This window comes from Schistocerca gregaria, chromosome 2 (assembly GCF_023897955.1).
Source record: "Schistocerca gregaria isolate iqSchGreg1 chromosome 2, iqSchGreg1.2, whole genome shotgun sequence".
Classification (NCBI taxonomy): Eukaryota; Metazoa; Arthropoda; class Insecta; order Orthoptera; family Acrididae; genus Schistocerca; species Schistocerca gregaria.
This window is the reverse complement of record NC_064921.1, coordinates 469,334,716-469,357,342: the sequence shown is the minus strand read 5'-3', so window position 1 is coordinate 469,357,342 and position 22,627 is coordinate 469,334,716. Positions and strand designations below refer to the sequence as shown.

Below are 22,627 nucleotides of genomic sequence, written 5' to 3'. Positions count from 1 at the left end.
GTAGTTCTAAGTTCTAGGGGACCGATGACCTACTTTAAGTCCCATAGTGCTTGGAGCCATCTGAACCATTTGAAGTTGTCCCTCTTGTGGAACGGTCGTCTACCTTAGTTACAGTTACAGTAAACTTATCACTGTAGAAAAGTTCTGGTTTAACACACAACCATTCAATCACGATTCTCATTAAGGAACTGTGTAATTTCTTTTCAGTTCAGATAAAACGTTCAGCAAAATAGTGTGTAACCTTGTATTTGATGGGCGTTAATGACTGTAACTATAACTACGTCCTTTCAAAGCTGTTGATAGCACCGCATACATTTATTAACATTCGTAGATATAATATTACTACAGCACACAAATAATAACAAGACATTTACTACAAATAACATATTTCTTCCGTAGTTCTAGTTATGTCAAGTTTACGTTACCAAATAATGTTTTCCTCCCACTATTAGAATCTGAAAATGTTCATTTTAAATAACTTAAACGAGAAATGCTTCCTCTCCTGACCACTTCCAGTGATGAAACTACGTACACATACGATCCAATAGAAATACAGGTAATTCGCATGGTCGAATACGGCCTGATTGAGTACTTTATCTAACGCTTGCTTGTACCTCTCGTTGCAGACTATGTGAAGCCGATCAAGCTGCCATCGAGGTCGCAGGTCAGCGAGACTTTCGCCGGCTCCGACGCCAGCGTCAGTGGATGGGGACTCACTAGCAACGGTGAGCTGTTTCTGCATCTACATCTACATCTACACTCTGTAGATCACAGATAGAAATATGTTTAATGGGGGGAGAGGCACTGAAGTTCATGGAAGAATGTGTTTTGTAGGCTAAGATCAGTATCCACTGATACAACACTTACTGAAATTGAGCTTAATGAGATGCTCAGACCGGCAGGTACTAGAGATATTAAAACATCACAAGATTCTCATAAAAGAAAGTTAGTATAGTGCATCGGAATATCCGGTGATTGATGAGCTTATTGTTTGTTTAAACGATTTAGAAACTGAGGGTGGTGTAGATGTACTATGCCTGTCTGAAAATCACATATCCAGAGATATATAATTAGTAAATATAGATGCATATAAGTTTTCTGCACAAGTAAGTAGAAACCCTATGGAAAGACAATCAATGTCAATGAAATTCACCAACATCTGTTATCTTAAGATGTTATTTTATTTTATTTTGATGGCTACCAGTTTCAGTATATCACTATGCCATTCTAGGCCCCATATGCAAGATAAACCAACAGTGACTATGGAGAGAGGAAGTGTTGTCATATATGCACAATGTGAAACATTTAGAAACTGAAAATCATTTTTAGAGCAGCATACAGAAAAATGTGCCTGTAAGCTTAAAATAAACAATGGTACTTTTATAATTGTAGTTGTATGTAGATCTCCACTGGGATATTTTCAGATGTTTCCGAAAAACTTGGATTATTTGTTGTGCTATCTGCCAGACAAAGCAAATAATTGTATTTGGGGATTTAAACATAGATTTTCTGCAAGAGCATGATAGAAAGAATTACCTTCAAGTATTATTTGGTTCTTTCAGTGTGACTACTAGTATAGTACAGGAAAGCAGCACACTGGTAGATATTGTTTTTTGTAGACAAATATAGGTTTAATCAAATAAAAACTTTTCCTGTTAAGAATGATCTTTCTGATCATGATGCACAGCTAGTTAAAGTAAATAACATAGCTCCAAGCATATAAAGTAAAAACATCCTCCAAAATAGTGTGTTCGGTTAACGAATTAACAATTGCAAATTTTAGGGAAAGCTTGCAACAGTTAGACTGGTGTACAGGGAACCAGATGCTAATCTAAAGTTTAACCTATTTCATCATAACTTTATGAGCATATTTGAAAATAGTTTCCCTAGGAAAACAGTGAAATGTAATAATAAGAAACCATCTAAAAGCCTGAAGCTTACTAGAGTGACAAAAAATCTTGTGAACAGAAAACGGAAATGTATCTTGTAGCTCAAGTGAGTAATGATCCAGAGATATTCTAACATTATAATAGCTGCTGCACTGTGTTATAAAAAGTCATGAAAAATTCCATAAGCATGTGAATTATGTCTGAGATTAGCACCCCTGATAATAAAATTAAAACCATTTGGAATATTGTGAAAGGAAAATAGGGCATCCAAGAACACAAAAAGATTGTGATTCTATCAAAGTTAATGAAACATTTGGTGTCAAAAAGTTAGAATTAAAAAATATTTTTAATGATTGTTTTCTAAGTGTTCTAGAGAAAATAGGATCCAGCTGCTCATCAGAAAATGCAAGGCTCTGTATGGAAGAGGCAAGATCTATGTAATAAAATTGGAATGCAACCGCCCTGTTTTGTTGAAATTAGGAAAATAATATATCACTCAAAAGTAAAAGCTCACATGGAATTTATTTCATTTCCAACAGAGTAATAATAGCTTGTTCCCATCAATAAGGAGGAGTCTCGGACACGTTTGTAGTAGATCACTGAAACAGAGCATTTTTCCAGGCAGACTGAAATACATTATTGTTAACCATTGCATAAAAAGAGGGATAGACCTAATGTTAACAACTAGCGCCCAATCTCGCTTCTGACAACTTTATCCAGATTCTTCAAAACGTAATGTTTTAAAGAGTAGCTTCTCATATTTGTATAAATGAATGATTATCAGAATGGCTTTTCAACAGAAGATGCTATTTATGCTTTTACTAATAAAGTATTTAATGCTCGGAATAAATGAACATCACCCAGTGGGATCTTCCGTGTTGTCTCAAAGGTTTTGCTGTGTGAATCATGAAATTCTTCTACGAAACCATAAGTATTGTGTATGGATGAGACTCTGCACAAATGTTTTAATTCGTATTTTACTGGAAGAATGCAGAAGATTGAATTAACACTACAGATAGTCTGCATAATCAGCAAAGTCCTCTAACTAGGGAGACATCAAGAGCGGTGTCCCACAGTCTTGGGTCTCTTACTGTTCTTAATATGCATGAATGACTTGCCACACTATATTCATGAAGATGCAAACCTGGTTCTTTTTGCTGATGATAAAAGTATAGTTATCACGCCCAACATGGAAGAATTCGCTGAGGAAACTGTAAATAATCAGAAGATTACCAAATGGTTCTCCGCAAATAGACTCTCAATAAATTTTGAGAAAACGCAATTAATACAGTTCAGTACAGGAAATGGCATAAACCCATTGATAGACTTTTAATCGAAGTCTGTTGTTAAGGCAGAATATTCAAAACTTCTGGATGTGTACATTGATTCGAAATTCAAGTGGAAGAAACACATTGATGATCCGTTGAAGCGTTTGAATTCAGCTACTTATGAAATTAGATTTTTGCAAATTATGATGATAAACACATCAGTAAATTAGCTTATTATGCCTGTTTTCATTCACTGCTTTCATACGGCATCATATCATTAAGAGGAAAAGTATTCATTGCACAAAATTGTGTAACCAAAATAATAGTTGGAGCTCATCCAACATTACAATACCTTCACTACAGATACATTCACTTACGAAATTTGTTATTAATAACCCATCCTAATTCAAAATTAAAACCAAGATGCCTAGCTACAACCATATAAGAAAGGATGAACTTTAGCATTCTGCATTAAACACAGAAAGGGGTGAATATGCTGCCACAAAAGTCCTCGGTCATTTACCAAATGACATTAAAAGTCTGACTGATACCCAACCAGCATTTAAGAACATATTAAAAGAATTTCTGAACTCCTTTTACTCAATACATGAACTTTTAGATATAACATAATAAACGAAACAAAAGTAATATAGTGTAAGGAAATATTATGTGAAACTAACACGTCACACATCATCACAAAACATCATATCCCTGATGTAAGGAACAAGTACTAATGTAACGTATCAACATAGACTACTCGAATTGTACTAAATATTAGGGCTTGTTCCTATGCCACTCACGTAAGGATCATGAAATGAATTATTGTTAAATGCCACTGCGTCTTCTGTAATCAATCTACGTGATTCTTACAGCATCCATAAGCAGATGATTGGGGGGTATTTCTAGTTTCTTCACTATATACTGGTTCTGGAGACTTTATAAGAAGAGAGGTTTTCGCAAAATAGGAGAAATGAATTCAGAATTGTGAATACGATTAGATTGCAACTCACAATTTTTTTGTGACAAATAAAATTCTGTGCCACACCAGGGCCCAAAATTAGATTTTCTGCTTTACGCAGTCGGTTGCTTTCGTATCCCGCCTGGAAGGCGGCGCGTGGTTCTGGTCTTGAAAACTGAAGGGTAGGCCGAATTTAGGAAGCGAGTAGGAGCAGGTGAGGTAAAGCTCTCGGTACTGCAAGTAAAGTAGTAGTGGTTATACTATATCTCAACACAATAATAGACGTGAATGCATAACTTTGTACTGAGGAGCACGTAGGTGCAACGTTGTAGCTGGTGCACAGTCTCAGTAACAAATTAAGCTGAAGTGATGTTTCTCGGCCGTCTGCACTTGATGAACTCGCTTGATGAATGGGTCTGAATCTGGAGCGGCGCTCGCACAATTGCACACCGTCGGCTAGAGGGCGCTGTGGTCGGCGTTGACAGTCCGCTTTCGTAGTGCCAACTTGCTAGAGCGCACCTACGTTGTGGCATCGCAGCTAACGATACCTCAGTTGCCTTAACCATTTCGGCTTTCCAAAAACGTGTCCAGAACCCACCCAAATTCCCATACGTCACTGAGTGTCTACGTCCTGCACTCGTATAAATGCTGTCATTCCTGCACAGAGTGAGACTTTATTGTTATTGTGGTGGTGTGTTTAGACATGTAATACTATTTTCAATGTGTGTCTTTTCGGTGTTCTGTGCAATGTCCTTCAGACATGCATAAATGGATGCATACTCGGATAGCCAAAGTGGTTAAGGCGACTGTTGTGTATCCCTTCGTGCACAATGGTAAGGAGATTGGCTACGGTGTGGTGTGGCACATTGCCTCGTGGTAAAGCTGAACAAGAGCAGAAATGATTAGCGAACAAATAACACAGCAAACAGAACATTTACTTAACTTGTATTTCTCCAAATGTAGGAAGACGCATAACAAATGAAGCAACAAGAATAGAGTCCAGCTACTGATGGCGATATAGATGAGTTGTTCTGGATTACTGCAGGAACTATGGTGTCTGAGCCGAGATCTGACGGCGTTTGTTTAGCGACAAGTGGCGATGTGGCTCCGAGTGTGAGTGGGTTGGGCCACTGCTGCCAACCGCCCTTTATCGTGGTGGCAGACGGCGCTCATGGTACAGAGCCAGTGAAGATATGGCTTAGTTGGCACACACCATTGGGTCCGCTAGGTTCCACACGACCGCTATTGGCATTCAACGGAAACTTTCAATCCCATTACCAATGTAATGATTCTCATGGTGTGGTATCGATACATGATACCACAGCGACCACACATGTAAAGCAAGAAATCTAGGTTTGAGCTTTGATCTGGCACAGATTTTCGTTTGTTACTCATGGTGGAGCTGCATTATGACTGCATTCGCAATTCCGAATACATTTCTTCCGTTTCATATAGCTGTTGATCCTAGCAGTGCCAGGTCTTCAAACATGTATGCACATCTTAAAGACATTATATACTAAACCCAAAAGCAGACACTCCAAATAGCATTTTGCAGAATAGTTCCCTTCTGTCTTAGAGTGTTTGTCAGTTTAAGCTTTTCACAACCTCCATGATGAATTCACATAGCTAAAAGAATGCTTCGAACATTCGTCCTACCTATCTTTGCACACATTCAATAACCTCTGCTAGTGTAGCATGGTATGGCTCCCACACATTTGAGCAATATCCAAGAATGACCTCACGAGTGTTCTGGAAGTAATATCACTGACTTTTCATGCTGCTTTTGCTGTTTTATTTGACAGATTCTGATCATGGCACAACTCAAAGTGTGATGTAGAAGAAACATTGAAATGAAATTGAATAATGAAACTATTGCAATTCGTTTAACTTCATAGTGATGCTAGTGAGTTCATGTAGCATTATGCGAGAAGCGGAAAGCAACCTACAAGGAAATAAAAATTATGTAAACGAGTACAATATCTATTTTTCTTTGCCTACATCTAGGCTTATTACACTTGATTTAGCTGTAATACTGTATACATAGTTTTAAGCATCAGATGTAAATAACATTGCTTTCAGAGGATTGACATTGCAATGAGTTCTGCAAGGCAATGCCCAATAATTTCATATAACGATTACAAGAAATTTACAGTATCGCTTGGAGATGACAAAAAAATCTCATTTTATTATATCATACATTGGTATGTCCTAGAAATTGAAGTTACCATGCTAATGTATCCATATTTGCACTCTTTACCTTGTTTCCAGATGCAGGGACTGTTGCTGCATACCTTCAATACGCTGATGTGCAGATCTGGGATAACGCAGACTGCCAGGCTATATACGGCGAGCTTGTCGATTCAAATGCAATTTGTGCAATGGGCACTAATGGCCAGCATGTTTGCTATGTAAGTAAGCGCTCCACAAAGAACTTACGGAAAGTAAGGGACATTTTCTTACACCAGTAAGTTTATAGAAGGTACTACAGAAATAATTTGCACACAATCGCCACAGGTTTTCATTAACTTTTTCACAGAGTCACCTCGATCGTCGAGACAGTCGTCGCCTATTTAAGTACACTCTCCTCATACAAATTACTTCCCTCATATAAATCAGTCCCGATGTCGCCGTGAATTTGCTCAGCACTCTTTAAAAGCGTGATAACAAGGCATACCATTTTGGAAAAATATCGGATTCTAACGTTTCCTTGTTAGAAACTTAAGGCAGATCCAATGATATCGGGCGCATGTCGACCTCTAGTGATTCCTTTTGGTACAACAAGGAATGCGGGCGTGAGTTAATGTCTACGAAAGAAAGCTAGCTTCTGAAACTTCCTGGCAGATTAAAACTGTGTGCCCGACCGAGACTCGAACTCGGGACCTTTGCCTTCCGCGGGCAAGTGCTCTACCAACTGAGCTACCGAAGCACGACTCACGGCCGCTATTCACAGCTTTGCTTCTGACAGTACCTCGTCTCCTACCTTCCAAACTTTACAGAAGCTCTCCTGCGAACCTTGCAGACTAGCACTCCTGAAAGAAAGGATATTGCGGAGACATGGCTTAGCCACAGCCTGGGGGATGTTTCCAGAATGAGAAACATCCCCCAGGCTGTGGCTAAGCCATGTCTCCGCAATATCCTTTCTTTCAGGAGTGCTAGTTCTGCATGTCTCGCAGGAGAGCTTCTGTAAAGTTTGGAAGGTAGGAGACGAGGTACTGGCAGAAGTAAAGCTGTGAGTACCGGGCGTGAGTCGTGCTTCGGTAGCTCAGTTGGTAGAGCACTTGCCTGCGAAAGGCAAAGGTCCCGAGTTCGAGTCTCGGTCGGGCACACAGTTTTAATCTGCCAGGAAGTTTCATATCAGCGCACACTCCGCTGCAGAGTGAAAATCTCATTCAAGCTAGCTTCTGTCGCTGTTTTGAATTACCAACGTCCGAGTTTTCTACAACATCCGTGTAGATTTGTTATTTACATGCAATACGTAAGTGGTTTTCGTTCCACGATGAAAATTAGTTCCCTAGAAGACATGCTGGACATGTTGTTAATTCGTGGATATACGGGCTCCGACTGCCATATGGTTCCAAAAGTGCTGTAACGTTTGAGCAAAATTGCGGTTGACAATTAATCAGAGTACATTACGTCTCGTAAGCTAATTCCCCCCCCTCCCCCCACCCCACAGAATATAAAAATCCTCAATTTTTTCGACTCTCATTACATGCTGCTTCATATCATAACGGAATACTCAAAGACTGAGTATTATTCCGTAACACTAATTGTTAGTATTTTCAGACGACCACAGACTTTATTGGGCTCAAGCCCATTTCATGATTGAAACTCCATTAAAATTATGGTTTCTGTCATGAAACAACATTTATGAAATGGTGGTTATGGAGAAAACATAGTAATGACACGAAGTCAGTAGAAAGAGAAATGCCTGTAGGATCTAAAGCAACAATGGTTGATTCCACTGTGTTGATTGCAGGCAAAATTAACAGAGGCAAGAGAGGCTGTTAGGTGGTAAAGGGAGATAGCAGATTTTTTGAAAAACGTTGTGGCTTTTATCCAAATAAATGACGAGATAGAAGGAAGAAGAAGAATCAGATATTTATGTCCCGTCGACAACGAACTCATTAGAGACAGAAAACAAGCTCCCATTGTTTCAAAAACAGGAAAGACAATCGAGCGTGTCCTTTTAAAGGAACCATCCCGGAATCCACGTGGAACGCTTTAGGGGAATCACGGGAAATGCAGATCTGGACGGCCGGAAGCGAATTTGAATGTAAGTGCGAAAGGCAATAATGTCTCTGTCAACAAAACTTTCAAGTCCAGCAACACTTGGTACTCCAGTACCTCCTCGAACAATGGCAACAGTAAACCATCCGTTACCATGACCAAACGTATCGTTTATATCTAAACTAAAATTAAGTCTACAACCGACGAAAACTGCAGGACCATCCAGCAGAGCTTGTGCAGCGACAGACTTAACTGGAATACGATTCTTCTTGTCTCCAGCTGTTGTAGCAAATTCGATGTTCTCGATGGTCTTGTAGACTAAACTGTGCTAATCACTGCACTGATATGGACTGAATGTTGAGGTGGTCGTGGATACGTTGGTTTGATAGGAACCATGGCGGTGTGGGTAATACTGCGAGGGTTTTATTTTGTAGGACTTGAGTCTAGAATATGTCTTTGTCAGAGGCAGTGATTATAGTTTGCATCCAGACGTTGAGATATGTATTCCGTGGCATTAATTTCATACGTTGAGATATGTATTCCGTAGCATTAATTTCATATTTATAGATAATATTTCTCCTTTCATCGTGTAGTATGTTGGAAAAAGCAACATTGCGTTGTTTTAGCACTATGAAATTTCCAAGCAGGATGAGAGTCGAGGGTTGACACCATGTTATTATCAGCATTGGAAGTATTGTCATAGCAGTGTCATACAACTGAACTTGTCCAGCATGGGTTCTTCATTGTAATGTAAATCTGACTGCTTTGTTCCATATGTGTTAATTTTGATATTTCACAGCAAATACCATTGTGTGATTTTCTCAAGGTGCCGGTTTAAATTTATAGTAATGCAATTGAGGTTCATATGAGAATTTTAAGTATACGTTGAGATATGTATTAAGTAGCATTAATTTCATACGTTGAGATATGTATTCCGTAGCATTAATTTCATATTTATAGATAATCTTTCTCCTTTCATCGTGTAGTAAAGTTGGGAAAAGCAACATTGCGTTGTTTTAGCAATATGAAATTTCCAAGCAGGATGAGAGTCGAGGGTTGACACCATGTTATTGTCAGCATTGGAAGTATTGTCATAGCAGTGTCATACAACTGAACTTGTCCGGCATGGGTTCTTCATTGTAATGTAAATCTGACTGCTTTGTTCCATATGTGTTAATTTTGATATTTCACAGCGTATACCATTGTGTGATTTTCTCAAGGTGCCGGATTAAATTTATAGTAATGCTGTTGAGGTTCGTATGAGAATTATAAGTTGCAATAAAGTCAGCAACCAGGGTTGTGTGATACATTTTTAGTTCGGTTGCAATTGGTGTAAATGGAACACAGGAGCTCATGGTGAACTATGGCTTCTATTGGATTGAGTGAAGTTTGGAATTTGTTGACGGAGATGTAGAAATTTCCGTCCGAGAGAGCTCATGGTTTGGATTATACGAAGCGGATAGTGGTAGTTAAGGAGTCTACATTTGCAGACATGAACAGCCGACTTTCCTGGTTACAGGGCGACAGCGGTGGCCCGTTGGCGGTGACTGGGTCGGATGGCGAGCCGCTGGTGGTGGGGGTCGTCTCGTGGGGCACGGCCGACGACTGTGAGTCCGGCCAGCCCGACGTCTTCATGCGCGTCACAGCCTTCCTCGACTGGATCGGTGAGAATGCCGGCGTCACCATCTCTGCCTAGTAAGTGCCCGTGGCACACATGATATTGTGGATGCTAATAAATTCAGTTCGTGCTTATGGTTGTATGAACTTAATTCCACATCCGCTAGACAACAGTGCACCTTACAGAACTTTGACACGTTTTGGACTGTTTGTGACCTACGAAAGAAACACAAACACACGCTTGAAAACAGAAGCAATTTGTACAGCAATAAACTGTACAAACTGGACATTAAATCTGTAGTGCCAGAAAGAAGAGCAACTAACGAAATTCGATTATTGTACGTACACAGTATAGTATAAAGGATATATGATTAAATTTATAGATTTTTTTTTTCTTTTCTTTCGGCAAGAGCTGTGGCATCAGTATTCTGACAGGTTTGATACCCCTGTAACGAATTCCCTTTTTGTGCCAAGTAACCGTAGAGCTGCACTTACACCCAACGCCCTCTGTTATTTACTGAATATATTCCACTACCTCTCTTCTCCTACAGTTTTTACGTTCTACTGATCCCTCAGTACCATGGAAATTAGTAAGTTACGAGCACTTAAGTGGGATGTATAAAATGATTGTATCCCTGAGCTATATCCCGTTGGCTAAAAGAGCCACAAGCAAATGGAGATTCTATAGGACATTAAAATCAAAGTAAAAGATTTGGTCGCCACCAACTCTAGCCACGTGACAAACAAGAGGTTCGACTGAGTTGGAAAATTAATTAATTTAGTCATCAGAAAAAACTTGTAAAACAACATTCATTGTAAAGTCACTCATAAAATGAGATGCAATTATTAATATGACCCAGGGATTGTTCATATGGATCAAATATTAAAATAAAGTAAAAACTGTGTAAACACTGTATTAAGAGCAACTTGCAGCAAAATACCTGAAAACTAGATCTCTTCTAAAGAATTTGTTTTAATTGAAAAAGTGAATACTAATTGTTGGACCTGTGCACATTGAAATGCTGTGGATGGGCTAACAAGGAAACTACAAGGTGAATTGCTTAGGTAAAAGAGACGTAAGATTGCTACACTGGATAAGATTTGAAACAAAATTATCTATTTCTTGAGATATTAATATAAGACATCTACATAACTGCTGTTGCTTGGTAACTTCGTGCAATTGCTTGTGGAAAGCAATACGATTCACAACAGACTCTTTTAATTTAGAATCGCGGTAGCAATTAGAGGATGACAAGAAAAGTTTAACACTCGCATTCAGACCCATATACGCTCAAAGAGCAGCAAGGGCGGCCCCAACACTAACATGCTATGATGTTTGTTCCGCTGTGTTGAAAAATGATTAAATAAAAGAGTAGATCTGAATATCACGGTTGCGTTTAAACCTCGGTTTGGAGAAACCGCCTCAACGACAGCCATACATACACGCTTACGCGCTTAATTTGCAATCACAAACCACAAATACAATTGAATAATCCGGACAGGATATATTTAATATTCCAAAATCAGAGCAATAAGTAAACCCTAGAAAAGAGGCAGGGGGCCACCGGAAAGTTAGGCTCACAGTTAATTCGTGTTGCCGTGAGGTTCGTGGAGACACAATATCTAAGTGGCTCTGAGCACTATGGGACTCAACTGCTGTGGTCATTAGTCCCCGAGAACTTAGAACTACTTAAACCTAACTAACCTAAAGACATCACACACATCCATGCCCGAGGCAGGATTCGAACCTGCGACCGTAGCAGTCGAACGGTTCCGGACTGCGCGCCTAGAACCGCGAGACCACCGCGGCCGGCACAATATCTAAGTACCCTGGCCAAGTTTTAGGAACATTAAACCACGCAGTCGCGAACAATTAACATTTTACAGAGGACACATTAGAATATGGTAGACAAAGCATAATGGTAGACTCTAATATTAACCCACGTGGATGGTTTCCAACGGACATATAATAACGAAACAAAGAAAATTAAGGAAGAGGCAAAAACTATCAAGATTCGGGAAAAATTTGAATGTGTACACACGCATTCAAAGGCACACAAACATTCACACTGAACCGAGGGTGCACTTCAGACCGGAAACTAAAAGCTCCACTCTGGCTATGAGACAACTCGCCACGCGGTTAAATCAACTCACCCTTCTTCGGAGAGACCTCGAGAGTGCTCGAAGCAGACTGCCCATCTCACCCTAAAACTTCTCCCATACGACCCCGTGGCCAGGAAAGCCCAGAGATGAGGCTTCCGCACACCAAACTGACACCAATAACTTTCACACAAAGGGAATAAACCTCTTTGCCTACTGAGAACTACAAGGTTTGACAATTCTGTAAGACTACCGCTGATTCTCTGCAGCAGGCTAAACAACCGTAAAGAAAAATTAAACACACCCACATTCATTCACTCACACATGCCAGGGAGTTTTGGAATAGAAGAACAAGGGATAAACATTTTATAGGATAATAGTCGTGAGTTGGGTTACATATAGAAACGTAGAAGACTTATAATGGCCTTACAGACGCATTTGCAAGCCTGAAAAGAACCAATGTAACAACCATATGATGCTTGAAAATCGTAGAAATAAATAGGCTACGGCTAGATTGGATCATAGCTCAGTCTTCTCTGGTACAAAGTTTAACGAAGAAAACACCCGAATTGTTATGTAGAATGCAAAGTGCACTGGAAAGCAAATAAAATGATAAAAAAAGGGGACTACAGGAGCTTTTCTAGTTATTCCTTGATGTCTTAACACATGTCCCAGTATCTCGTCGATTCTTGTTCTCCATTTTTTCCATGCGGTTACATCCTCGCTGATTCTGTGGAGAATCTCCACAGTTCTTATCTCATCAGGCCATCTATTTTTCAACATCTTTCTGCAGTACGACACTTCGAATTTTTGATTCTCTTCTTTTCCGGTTTCCCACAGTCCAAGAGTAATTTCCATACAACGTAGTGGTCTAAAGTTACTTCCCGTCTTTTTTTCTCTGCTGTTCATCCAGTCTTTGTTTTATCATATTTTAACCCATCCTTTTATTTTCATCGAGAGCATGCCTGTGTCTAGCGACCAATGGAAACACAGTGAGGCGAAGACAGAGGAGCACACTACTCAGAATGTTTGGGGCTACTGGCTTCACATCGGTAGAAGCCTTGTGTGTGTTCTAAAGGACGTGGCCCATTGACATCACTCTTCTGCCACAAAGTGGAGGCATACTGGTTAAAACAGGGCAGACACGACAAGGTTCGTGAAATTACAGGAGAAAAGATTGTAGACATGCGTCAACTAAACAGGTCGAGCCTTGATACATGATGGGAATGGGAGACGACCTACAAAGACTGTTGCGTTTTCTTTTTTTATCTCCAATATACGTGAACGACTGATGTTGAAACATCCGAATCCAGGCCGTGGCATGGATCACTTTTTGACCGGCCACATGAACCGCTGGGACTCATCCAGAGTGCTACATGCATCTGGGGGGGGGGGGGGGGGTGGGGGGGGGGGGGTGGCATATGGCTCACTGGAACAGGTGACATTACGTTACAACACCCACACACGTAAGACATATAAAAGTATACGATGACATCAAATAAATGTTACGGGACCCACACAAATGGTGTGCTGTACGCAACATCGCTGATAAGGCTTCAAGAACACTGGATGACGTCTATAGACAAGAAAATCCGTATAGTGTATCTCTAACAGACGGACAACAAATACGACAACATGATCCTTTGGGGGATACAAACTCAGTCATAGATAGACTCATAACATAACGAGCATAACACCTAAAATAGGTGATAATTGAGTAATGTAAAGGATAATGACTAACGGAAACAATTGGACAGTCGTTCAATCTAATGGTTACGCCATACGGGCAGGCGAGTGTCGAAGTTCAGAGGATCCCCACCCACCTATGAAATCCATTCACGGATATGGCACAATGCACACAAACATACAACATGACAGCACACGTGCAACATGTAGAACCAAGTCTAGAAATAGCAACACAAAAAGCACAATCGGTAAGCCCTACACAAGCACTTAAAACATGAAATAAATAGTACTAGTTCCTAGGCAGTAGAAACATCTAACATCTTGCACCACTACGCATTGACTAATGTTTTTGTCTAATTCTACGAATGCTATGAACGTGTCTTTACTTTTATTAAATCGTGCTTCTGTTGGCATTGTGTGGATTAGAGTTTTTCGAAAGTTTTGATGTCTCTGGACTTAAAGATTCTAGAAACCAACTTAGTTACCACTTCCCGAAATGATTTTAGAAATTCCGAAGGAATGTTACATTTGCCTTAGGCCTTATTTGACCTAAAGTCCTCCAGACTTTTGTTAAAGTCAGACGAGCAGAGGATACCCTATGTTTTCCACATCGGATCCAATTTCTTCTGCCTCTCGGTATTAGCCGAGCGGTCTAGGTCGCTGCAGTCATGGACTGTGCAGCTGGTCCCGAAGGAGGTTAGAGTCCTCCCTCGGGCTTGGGTGTGTGTGTTTGTCCTTAGGATAATTTAGCTTAAGAAGTGTGTAAGCTTAGGGACTGATGACTTTATCAGTTAAGTCCCATAGGATTTCACACACACACAATTTCTTCTCCTACAACGTCATGACATTTCCTCCCATTCGTAGACACCTTCTGTATACCCTTTCCATAAATCCGCTCTCTCCTCTCTGTTTAACAGTGCTTTTCCTCTTGCACTTTTAATTCTCACACTCTTGCTTTTGGAGAGGGGAGATAAGTGTCTAACATCCCGTCGACAAAGAAGTCGATAGAGACGGAGCACAAGCTCGAATTAGGGAAGTATGGGGAAGGAAATCGGCCGTGCCCTTTCAAAAGATCCATCCCGGAATTTACTTGAAGCGATTTAGGGAAAGCACGGAAAACCTGAATCAGAGTGGCCGGACATGGGACGAATGCGAGTCCAATGTCCTAACCATTGCGCCACCTTGCTCGGTTATTGATTTTGATTTCACCGTAGGTTGTTTGGACTTCCCTGCAAGATAAATCAGTCCTTCCGATGACCAATGGTTTTTCGATTTCTTCGCACCTTTTCCCCCAGTTATTGCGCGTCAGCTTCACTCAAACACCCATTTAGTTCATTCCTATGTGACATATTGCTGTCTTCTTCTGAACAATTTGTGATTACTTCTTCCGTCGATCAATTGATTTCTTGTGTTACCATATGTGTTTTCACAGTTACCGTCCTTATATCTATGTTCAGCTGTCCAACTTCCATGAACACTCCTTCTCTGCAGCTGAACTGCCTATTTTGGTATTCACTATCGCAGTACCTACAGCCTTAGAAAACTTCGTACCCACCTCGTCATTATTCAGTAGGTCAGTATGCCAGTCCTTTCCAAATCTGTTCTTTGGTACGATTGTCTTAAACTTTAGTCTAGTCTTTATCGTTACTAAAATGTGATCTAAAACTATATCTGTTACTGGGTACGCCTTATGGTCCACTACCTTTTTTTCAGAATCTGTGTCTGATAGTTGCAGAATCCAGCTGGAATCTTGCAGTGTCTCCACGTTTGTTTCTTTTCTTTTTTCCCACGCACGGCATAACTTCTTCTCTTCTCATTTTTGGGCAATGCATTCACTATTATCATCTGAGGTTTATTGAAGAATTGTCTCTATTCTCTTTCACTCTTACTACAGAGCTGATATTCTCCTGTCTAATTTGCCAGTCACCCATGATTATTCGACATCCATCTCACTTTATAGATTGACTTATACGTAGAATATCCTGCGTGTCTTTAGCTTCTGCTTGCTAGATGGACATGTATACCTGAACTAATGTTACTCAAGTTGCTTTGCCGCCGTTGCTTATGAGAATAATCCCATCATTGAACTGCTCACAATAACTTCGCCCTACCTTCGTAATGATAACTAATCGTACTCATTTTCAGCTGTAACTGATACTACCTTAAGTTCGCCAAATTAGAAATCAGTATTCTCTTTCCGTTTCACTTCACTGCAACCACTCTATAATTAAACAGAGTTTTTTGCATTTTTCTATTATAATTTTCTGACTTGCTTAGCACATTCAAACATATGGCATTGCATACTTTGTTTTTTTTCCCAATGGAGAGAACATTATGACACTTTTCTGTTACAGTTGACATAAACTACTGGCCATTAAAATTTCTACACCACGAAGATGACGTGCTACAGTCGCGAAATTTAACCGACAGGAAGAAGATGCTGTGATATGCAAATGATTAGCTTTTCAGAGCATTCACACAAGGTCGGTGCAGGTAGCGACACCTACAACGTGCTGACATGAGGAAAGTTTCCAACCGATTTCTCATACACAATCAGCAGTTGACCGGCGTTGCCTGGTGAAACGTTGTTGTGATGCCTCGTGTAAGCAGGAGAAGTGCGTACCAATACGTTTCCGACTTTGATAAAGGTCAGATTGTAGCCCATCGCGATTGCGGTTTATCGTATCGCGACATTGCTGCTCGCGTTGGTCGAGATCCAATGACTGTTAGCAGAATATGGAATCGGTGGGTTCACAAGGGTAATCCCAACGTCCTCGTATCACTAGCAGTTGAGATGACAGGCATCTTATCCGCATGGCTGTAACGGATCGTGCAGCCACGTATCGATGCCTGAGTCAATAGATGGGGACGTTTGCAGGACAACAACCATCTGCACGAACAGTTCGACGACGTTTCAAGCAGCATGGACTATCACTTCGGAGACCATGTCTGTGGTTACCCATGACGCTGCATCACAGACAGGAGCGCCTGCGATGGTGTACTCAACGACGAACCTGGGTGCACGAATGACAAAACCTCATTTTTTCGGATGAATCCAGGTTCTGTTTACAGTATCATGATGGTCGCATCCGTGTTTGGCGAAATCGCAGTGAACGCACTTTGGAAGCGTGTATTGGTCATGGCCATACTGGCGTAATACCCGGCGTGATGGTATGGAGTGCCATTGGTTACATGTCTCGGTCACCTCTTGTTCGCATTGACGGCACTTTTAACAGTGGACGTTACATTTCAGATGTGTTACGATGTGTGGCTCTACCCTTCATTCGATCCCTGCGAAACCCGTCATTTTAGCAGGATAATGCACTACCGCATGTTGCAGGTCCTGTACGGCCCTTTCTGGATACAGAAAATGCTCGACCGCTGCCCTGGCCTGCATATTCTCCAGATATCTCACCAATTGAAAACGTCTGGTCAATTGTGGCCGAGCAACTGGCTCGTCACAATACGCCAGTCACTACTCTTGATGAACTGTGGTATCGTGTTGAAGTTGAATGGGCAGCTGTACCTGTACACGCCATTCAAGCTCTATTTGACTCAATGCCCAGGCGTATCAAAGCCGTTATTACGGGCAGAGGTCATTGTTTTGGGTACTGATTTTTCAGCATCTATGCACCCAAATTGCGTGAAAATGTAATCACATGTCAGTTCCAGTATAATATATTTGTCCAATGAATACCCGTTTATCATCTGCATTTCTTCTTGGTGTAGCAATTTTAATGGCCAGCAGTGTAATTCGTTTCCAGTAGAATGTTTTCCATTGACTTCTGCATTCTCTTACCTTTGACAGATGTTAATTCTACAAGAGTTTAGGGGCAGTTTTCCAGCCAAAGGCAAAAGGGTACTGCCAACCTCTGTCTGCACACATTTGTTTGCTTCCGAGCCCTCTTTGACAAGGCCGTTGGGAGAACGATTGTGAATCCTTACACTGGAAGTCTTTGGCCGCCATTGATTACAAATTTTATTGAAAATTTAACTAGTGTCTGGAATAGAAACTAAGTCTAAAGGCGTTTTTGAATGTTACTCCGAGACTCTAATCCTAGTCCACGGATTATACGGCGTGAAACCTTTTACACTGAGCTGCAGTTTCCAGTGGGAACACTGGCTCCAAATGGCCTGAGCAGTGACTCGAACTGAGCATTGGTTATAGATATGATAATGGCACTGCGTGCAGCCTCACGTCTACACCAGAGGTTATCAGTCACAGTGGTTGGAGAGCCGTAGCGTGCAAGTCTCTCGGAAACTCATAACCAGACCTTTTCAGATACTTAGTGATCTGGAGAGATTCCTGCCCCCCTCCCCCCCAACACCCTCGTTATCAGGCAGTACGCTGTCTTATTTAGAAAGTAGGATGCAGCCACAGTCCTTAACACATCATAAATGCGACAGGAGCTGCTCGGCCCAGTGCCATTTCACAGCTTCACGCCAAGAATTGAGACATTTATACGATGTTGTCTGACTCTGGCAACTTGCTCCACAGAATCTCCGTGGATGGGTATGTCAATTGTGGTACTGTATGCTGAACGGGGTGTCGTCTGAGAAGACAATGGCAAGTGTAATTCCTGCGTCTGGAGTTGTCGTTGTGTGCACCACTGTCAGGGCACCTCCCTCGGTACCGTGTGAGGGGAAGCTGTATGATTAATCGCTGTGTTCACAGTAAGTGGTGTTCTAGATGTCGTTGAACTGTCATTATAAATACATGTCTTGATGCAAACAACCCCATTTCCTCACTCAGTATACATGAGGTGGATGTGCGTTCATGTATGGCTGAGAGAAAAATATTCCTGTCCTCTCTAGCGCTAGTAGTGTGGGGTCGTTGAAATCGTGCATGGCGTTGGGTATGTCCCTCCTGAAACCATTGATTCGGTAAGCCCACGACAGTTGTGGGATACCGACCAACGCCAGCAGTAACTTCATGGAACGATGAACCACAGTCTCGACAACACACGATTCTTGCGGTGTCGATCCCCGAAATATGCTGGTAGCTATTTCCCCCTCTTACACGTGGCATAAGACGAAGTTATCATCTACAACCAACACTCAGATATGATTTCGGCGAAAAAGCCTGCTGTGTAACCATTCTTCATATAGGCTGAGGTAGCTAAGACTGGTTATCCAGTAGAGACAAATACATCGAGATATGGTTTTCTCCAGGCTATGGTGGACAATATGGTGAATTTAATGAGGTTCGCAAGTAATATTTACCGCTTATAGTCGCCGAATTACAGCAATGAGTTTGTTTTTCTTCTAATGTTACTATATACTTTTTTCTTAGTCATTTGAAATAAGCTTCTAAGAGAGCTTGAACAAAGTAATGTGTATGACACTTGATCAAATAGTATCGTCCAGTTCGTCGAACCACTGTCCCGTCGTTAGGACAAGAGATTCCACAAACGTCTCCCCTGTTATAGCAAATTTACAAAAACTCGTAACTCAGCTATGGTTTTGTGTTTAACTTTAGACCTGAAGCCAGTCTGTGTGTGTTGTGTGCTCCTAGAGCTGTTGAGCAATACACAATAAATGCGACAGTCGAAAAAGTGGACATCTTTTATGGCGGACATTTCAGTCTATTAGGGCAGATGTGCGGTTGTTTTGGTTAGTTTTGTTCAAGTGTGATTGCGAGTAGTTGTTACAGAAAACTTGCTGGTATACTATGGAAACAATTACGAGAAATAAAGAAAACTGGAGGCAATAAAGAGAGATGTTTGGGCCATATTCTTCCATAAGTCCTCTACTGATGATAAGCCATGTCATGGATTGTGTCCATCAGAAGAAATTTCGTGGTGCAAATACAATTGGGCTCTGGCAACTGGAGAATCTTTATTCTCACTAGCATTCTCTTCCTGCGGCAGTTCTTACAGCAAATAAACCTTTTTTCAGAGACTTGGCTCATCCTGACCTTCTAAGGAAATGTCTGCATGGGCAGACACAGAACCCAAAAGAATGTTTCAACAGCATAATTTGGAACCACCTTCCTAAAACTTTATTTGTAAGCATGCTTACGTTGAAACTAGGAGTTCATGGTGCTGTTATTACATTCAATTGTGGTAATATTGGAAAGTGTTTGGTACTGAAAAAGCTAGGAATTAATCCCGGTGAAAATATAATCACTGGGCTGCAACAATGCGATAAAATGAGGATAGGCGATGCAGACAGGTCTGCATCTGATATGGTAAGGAAAGCGAGGCAAACATCCAGGTAAATGAAAAATAAGCTGGAAGACCTGCTACAGGCCAGAGAAGGGCCATCATATGCAGCAGGACAGCTTTAATTAACTGTAATAACAAATTTCAAAAGTTTTTTTCTTTAAAGTCAATTTCCCGCAAACTAAAACGTATCAGAAACTATCATAGCTAAATGAGCGAAATTTTCAGAGACTCTGCAGAACATAAAAAGCCACCTCTGGTACTACATTCATTAATATTCCCCCATCAGGAAGTTCACAAAAAATATTTCTTGCAGAAAAAAAATAAATTTTTTTGTTAATAAATTAAAAAAGTGTTTCTTAAAAACTATAAAATGGATAACGTAGATTTTAGAACAGTTGACTCTATTCACATCATGTAATATACAGTAAAAATATTAAGGTTAGCCGGCCACTGGTGGCCGAGTAGTTCTAGGCTCTTCAGTTTGGAACCGCGCGACCGCTACGGTCGCAGGTTCGAATCCTGCCTCGAGCATGGATGTGTATGATGTCCTTATATTAGTTAGGTTTAAGTAGTTCTAAGTTCTAGGGGACTGGTGACCTGAGATGTTAAGTCCCATAGTGCTCAGAGCCAAATATTAAGGTCCTGCATCAAATAGCTTTTTCATAAATGGGTCAAATACTTGCCTGAATTAACATGGGTTAGATAGGTAGGGGGCGGTCTTCTTAATATGATAACTTGCTCTTAAGGCTGTTGAGATATTCACAATATATCAGACAGTAGAAAAAATTAAACCCGTTGAAGCCAAATGTCACCAAACTTAGAGCAGAGGTGTGGATGTATGCTGAAGGGTATCCAGATCTACATCAACACGAATACTCTTCAAATCACATTTAAGGGCCTGGCAGAGGGTTCATCGAACCACCTTCACAATTATCTATTCTTCCAATCTCATATACACTCCCGGAAATTGAAATAAGAACACCGTGAATTCATTGTCCCAGGAAGGGGAAACTTTATTGACACATTCCTGGGGTCAGATACATCACATGATCACACTGACAGAACCACAGGCACATAGACACAGGCAACAGAGCATGCACAATGTCGGCACTAGTACAGTGTATATCCACCTTTCGCAGCAATGCAGGCTGCTATTCTCCCATGGAGACGATCGTAGAGATGCTGGATGTAGTCCTGTGGAACGGCTTGCCATGCCATTTCCACCTGGCGCCTCAGTTGGACCAGCGTTCGTGCTGGACGTGCAGACCGCGTGAGACGACGCTTCATCCAGTCCCAAACATGCTCAATGGGGGACAGATACGGAGATCTTGCTGGCCAGGGTAGTTGACTTACACCTTCTAGAGCACGTTGGGTGGCACGGGATACATGCGGACGTGCATTGTCCTTTTGGAACAGCAAGTTCCCTTGCCGGTCTAGGAATGGTAGAACGATGGGTTCGATGACGGTTTGGATGTACCGTGCACTATTCAGTGTCCCCTCGACGATCACCAGAGGTGTACGGCCAGTGTAGGAGATCGCTCCCCACACCATGATGCCGGGTGTTGGCCCTGTGTGCCTCGGTCGTATGCAGTCCTGATTGTGGCGCTCACCTGCACGGCGCCAAACACGCATACGACCATCACTGGCACCAAGGCAGAAGCGACTCTCATCGCTGAAGACGACACGTCTCCATTCGTCCCTCCATTCACGCCTGTCGCGACACCACTGGAGGCGGGCTGCACGATGTTGGGGCGTGAGCGGAAGACGGCCTAACGGTGTGCGGGACCGTAGGCCAGCTTCATGGAGACGGTTGCGAATGGTCCTCGCCGATACCCCAGGAGCAACAGTGCTCCTAATTTGCTGGGAAGTGGCGGTGCGGTCCCCTACGGCACTGCGTAGGATCCTACGGTCTTGGCGTGCATCCGTGCATCGCTGCGGTCCGGTCCCAGGTCGACGGGCACGTGCACCTTCCGCCGACCACTGGCGACAACATCGATGTACTGTGGAGACATCACGCCCCACGTGTTGAGCAATTCGGCGGTACGTCCACTCGGCCTCCCGCATGCCCACTATACGCCCTCGCTCAAAGTCCAACTGCACATACGGTTCACGTCCACGCTGTCACGGGATGCTACCAGTGTTAAAGACAGCGATGGAGCTCCGTATACCACGGCAAACTGGCTGACACTGACGGCGGCGGTGCACAAATGCTGCGCGTTTCCTGGTGTGTCCGCTGTGCCGTGCGTGTGATCATTGCTTGTACAGCCCTCTCGCAGTGTCCGTAGCAAGTATGGTGGGTCTGACACACCGTTGTCTATGTGTTCTTTTTTCCATTTCCAGGAGTGTAGCTAGCGGAAAGAACGAACACCTATATCTTTCCGCATGAACTCTGATTTCCCTTATTTTATCGTGGTGATCGTTTCTTCCTATGTAGTTGTCAACAAAATATTTTCCCATTCGGAGGAGAAAGTTGTTGGTTGTAATTTCGTGAGACGATTCCGCCGCAACGAAAAACGCATTTGTTTTGATGATTTCCACCCCAAATCCCGTATCATTTCAGTGACACTCTTTCCCCTGTTTCGCGATAATACGAAACGTGCTGCCCTTCTTTGGACTTTTTCGATGCACTCCGTCAATCGTATCTGCTAGGGATGCCACACCGCGCAGCAGTATTGTAAAAGAGGACGGACAAGCTTAGTGTAGGCAGTCTCCCTA

General features: G+C 41.8%; 1 protein-coding gene and 1 non-coding gene across 2 annotated transcripts in view; one reads left to right on the top strand and one right to left on the bottom strand.

Moving 5' to 3' along the window:
- The window catches only part of LOC126335840 (brachyurin-like), a 66,552-nt gene that overhangs the window by 31,338 nt on the left and 12,587 nt on the right, over positions 1–22,627 (top strand). Inside the window, exons 5-7 of the mRNA XM_049999309.1 lie at positions 627–725; positions 6,384–6,523; positions 9,862–10,006. Coding sequence (XP_049855266.1) covers positions 627–725; positions 6,384–6,523; positions 9,862–10,006 — 384 coding nt within the window. The remainder of the gene's footprint in view (positions 1–626; positions 726–6,383; positions 6,524–9,861; positions 10,007–22,627) is intronic.
- Trnap-cgg (transfer RNA proline (anticodon CGG)) lies at positions 6,968–7,042 on the bottom strand. Its single transcript has one exon. It is a non-coding gene; the product is annotated as a tRNA-Pro (tRNA).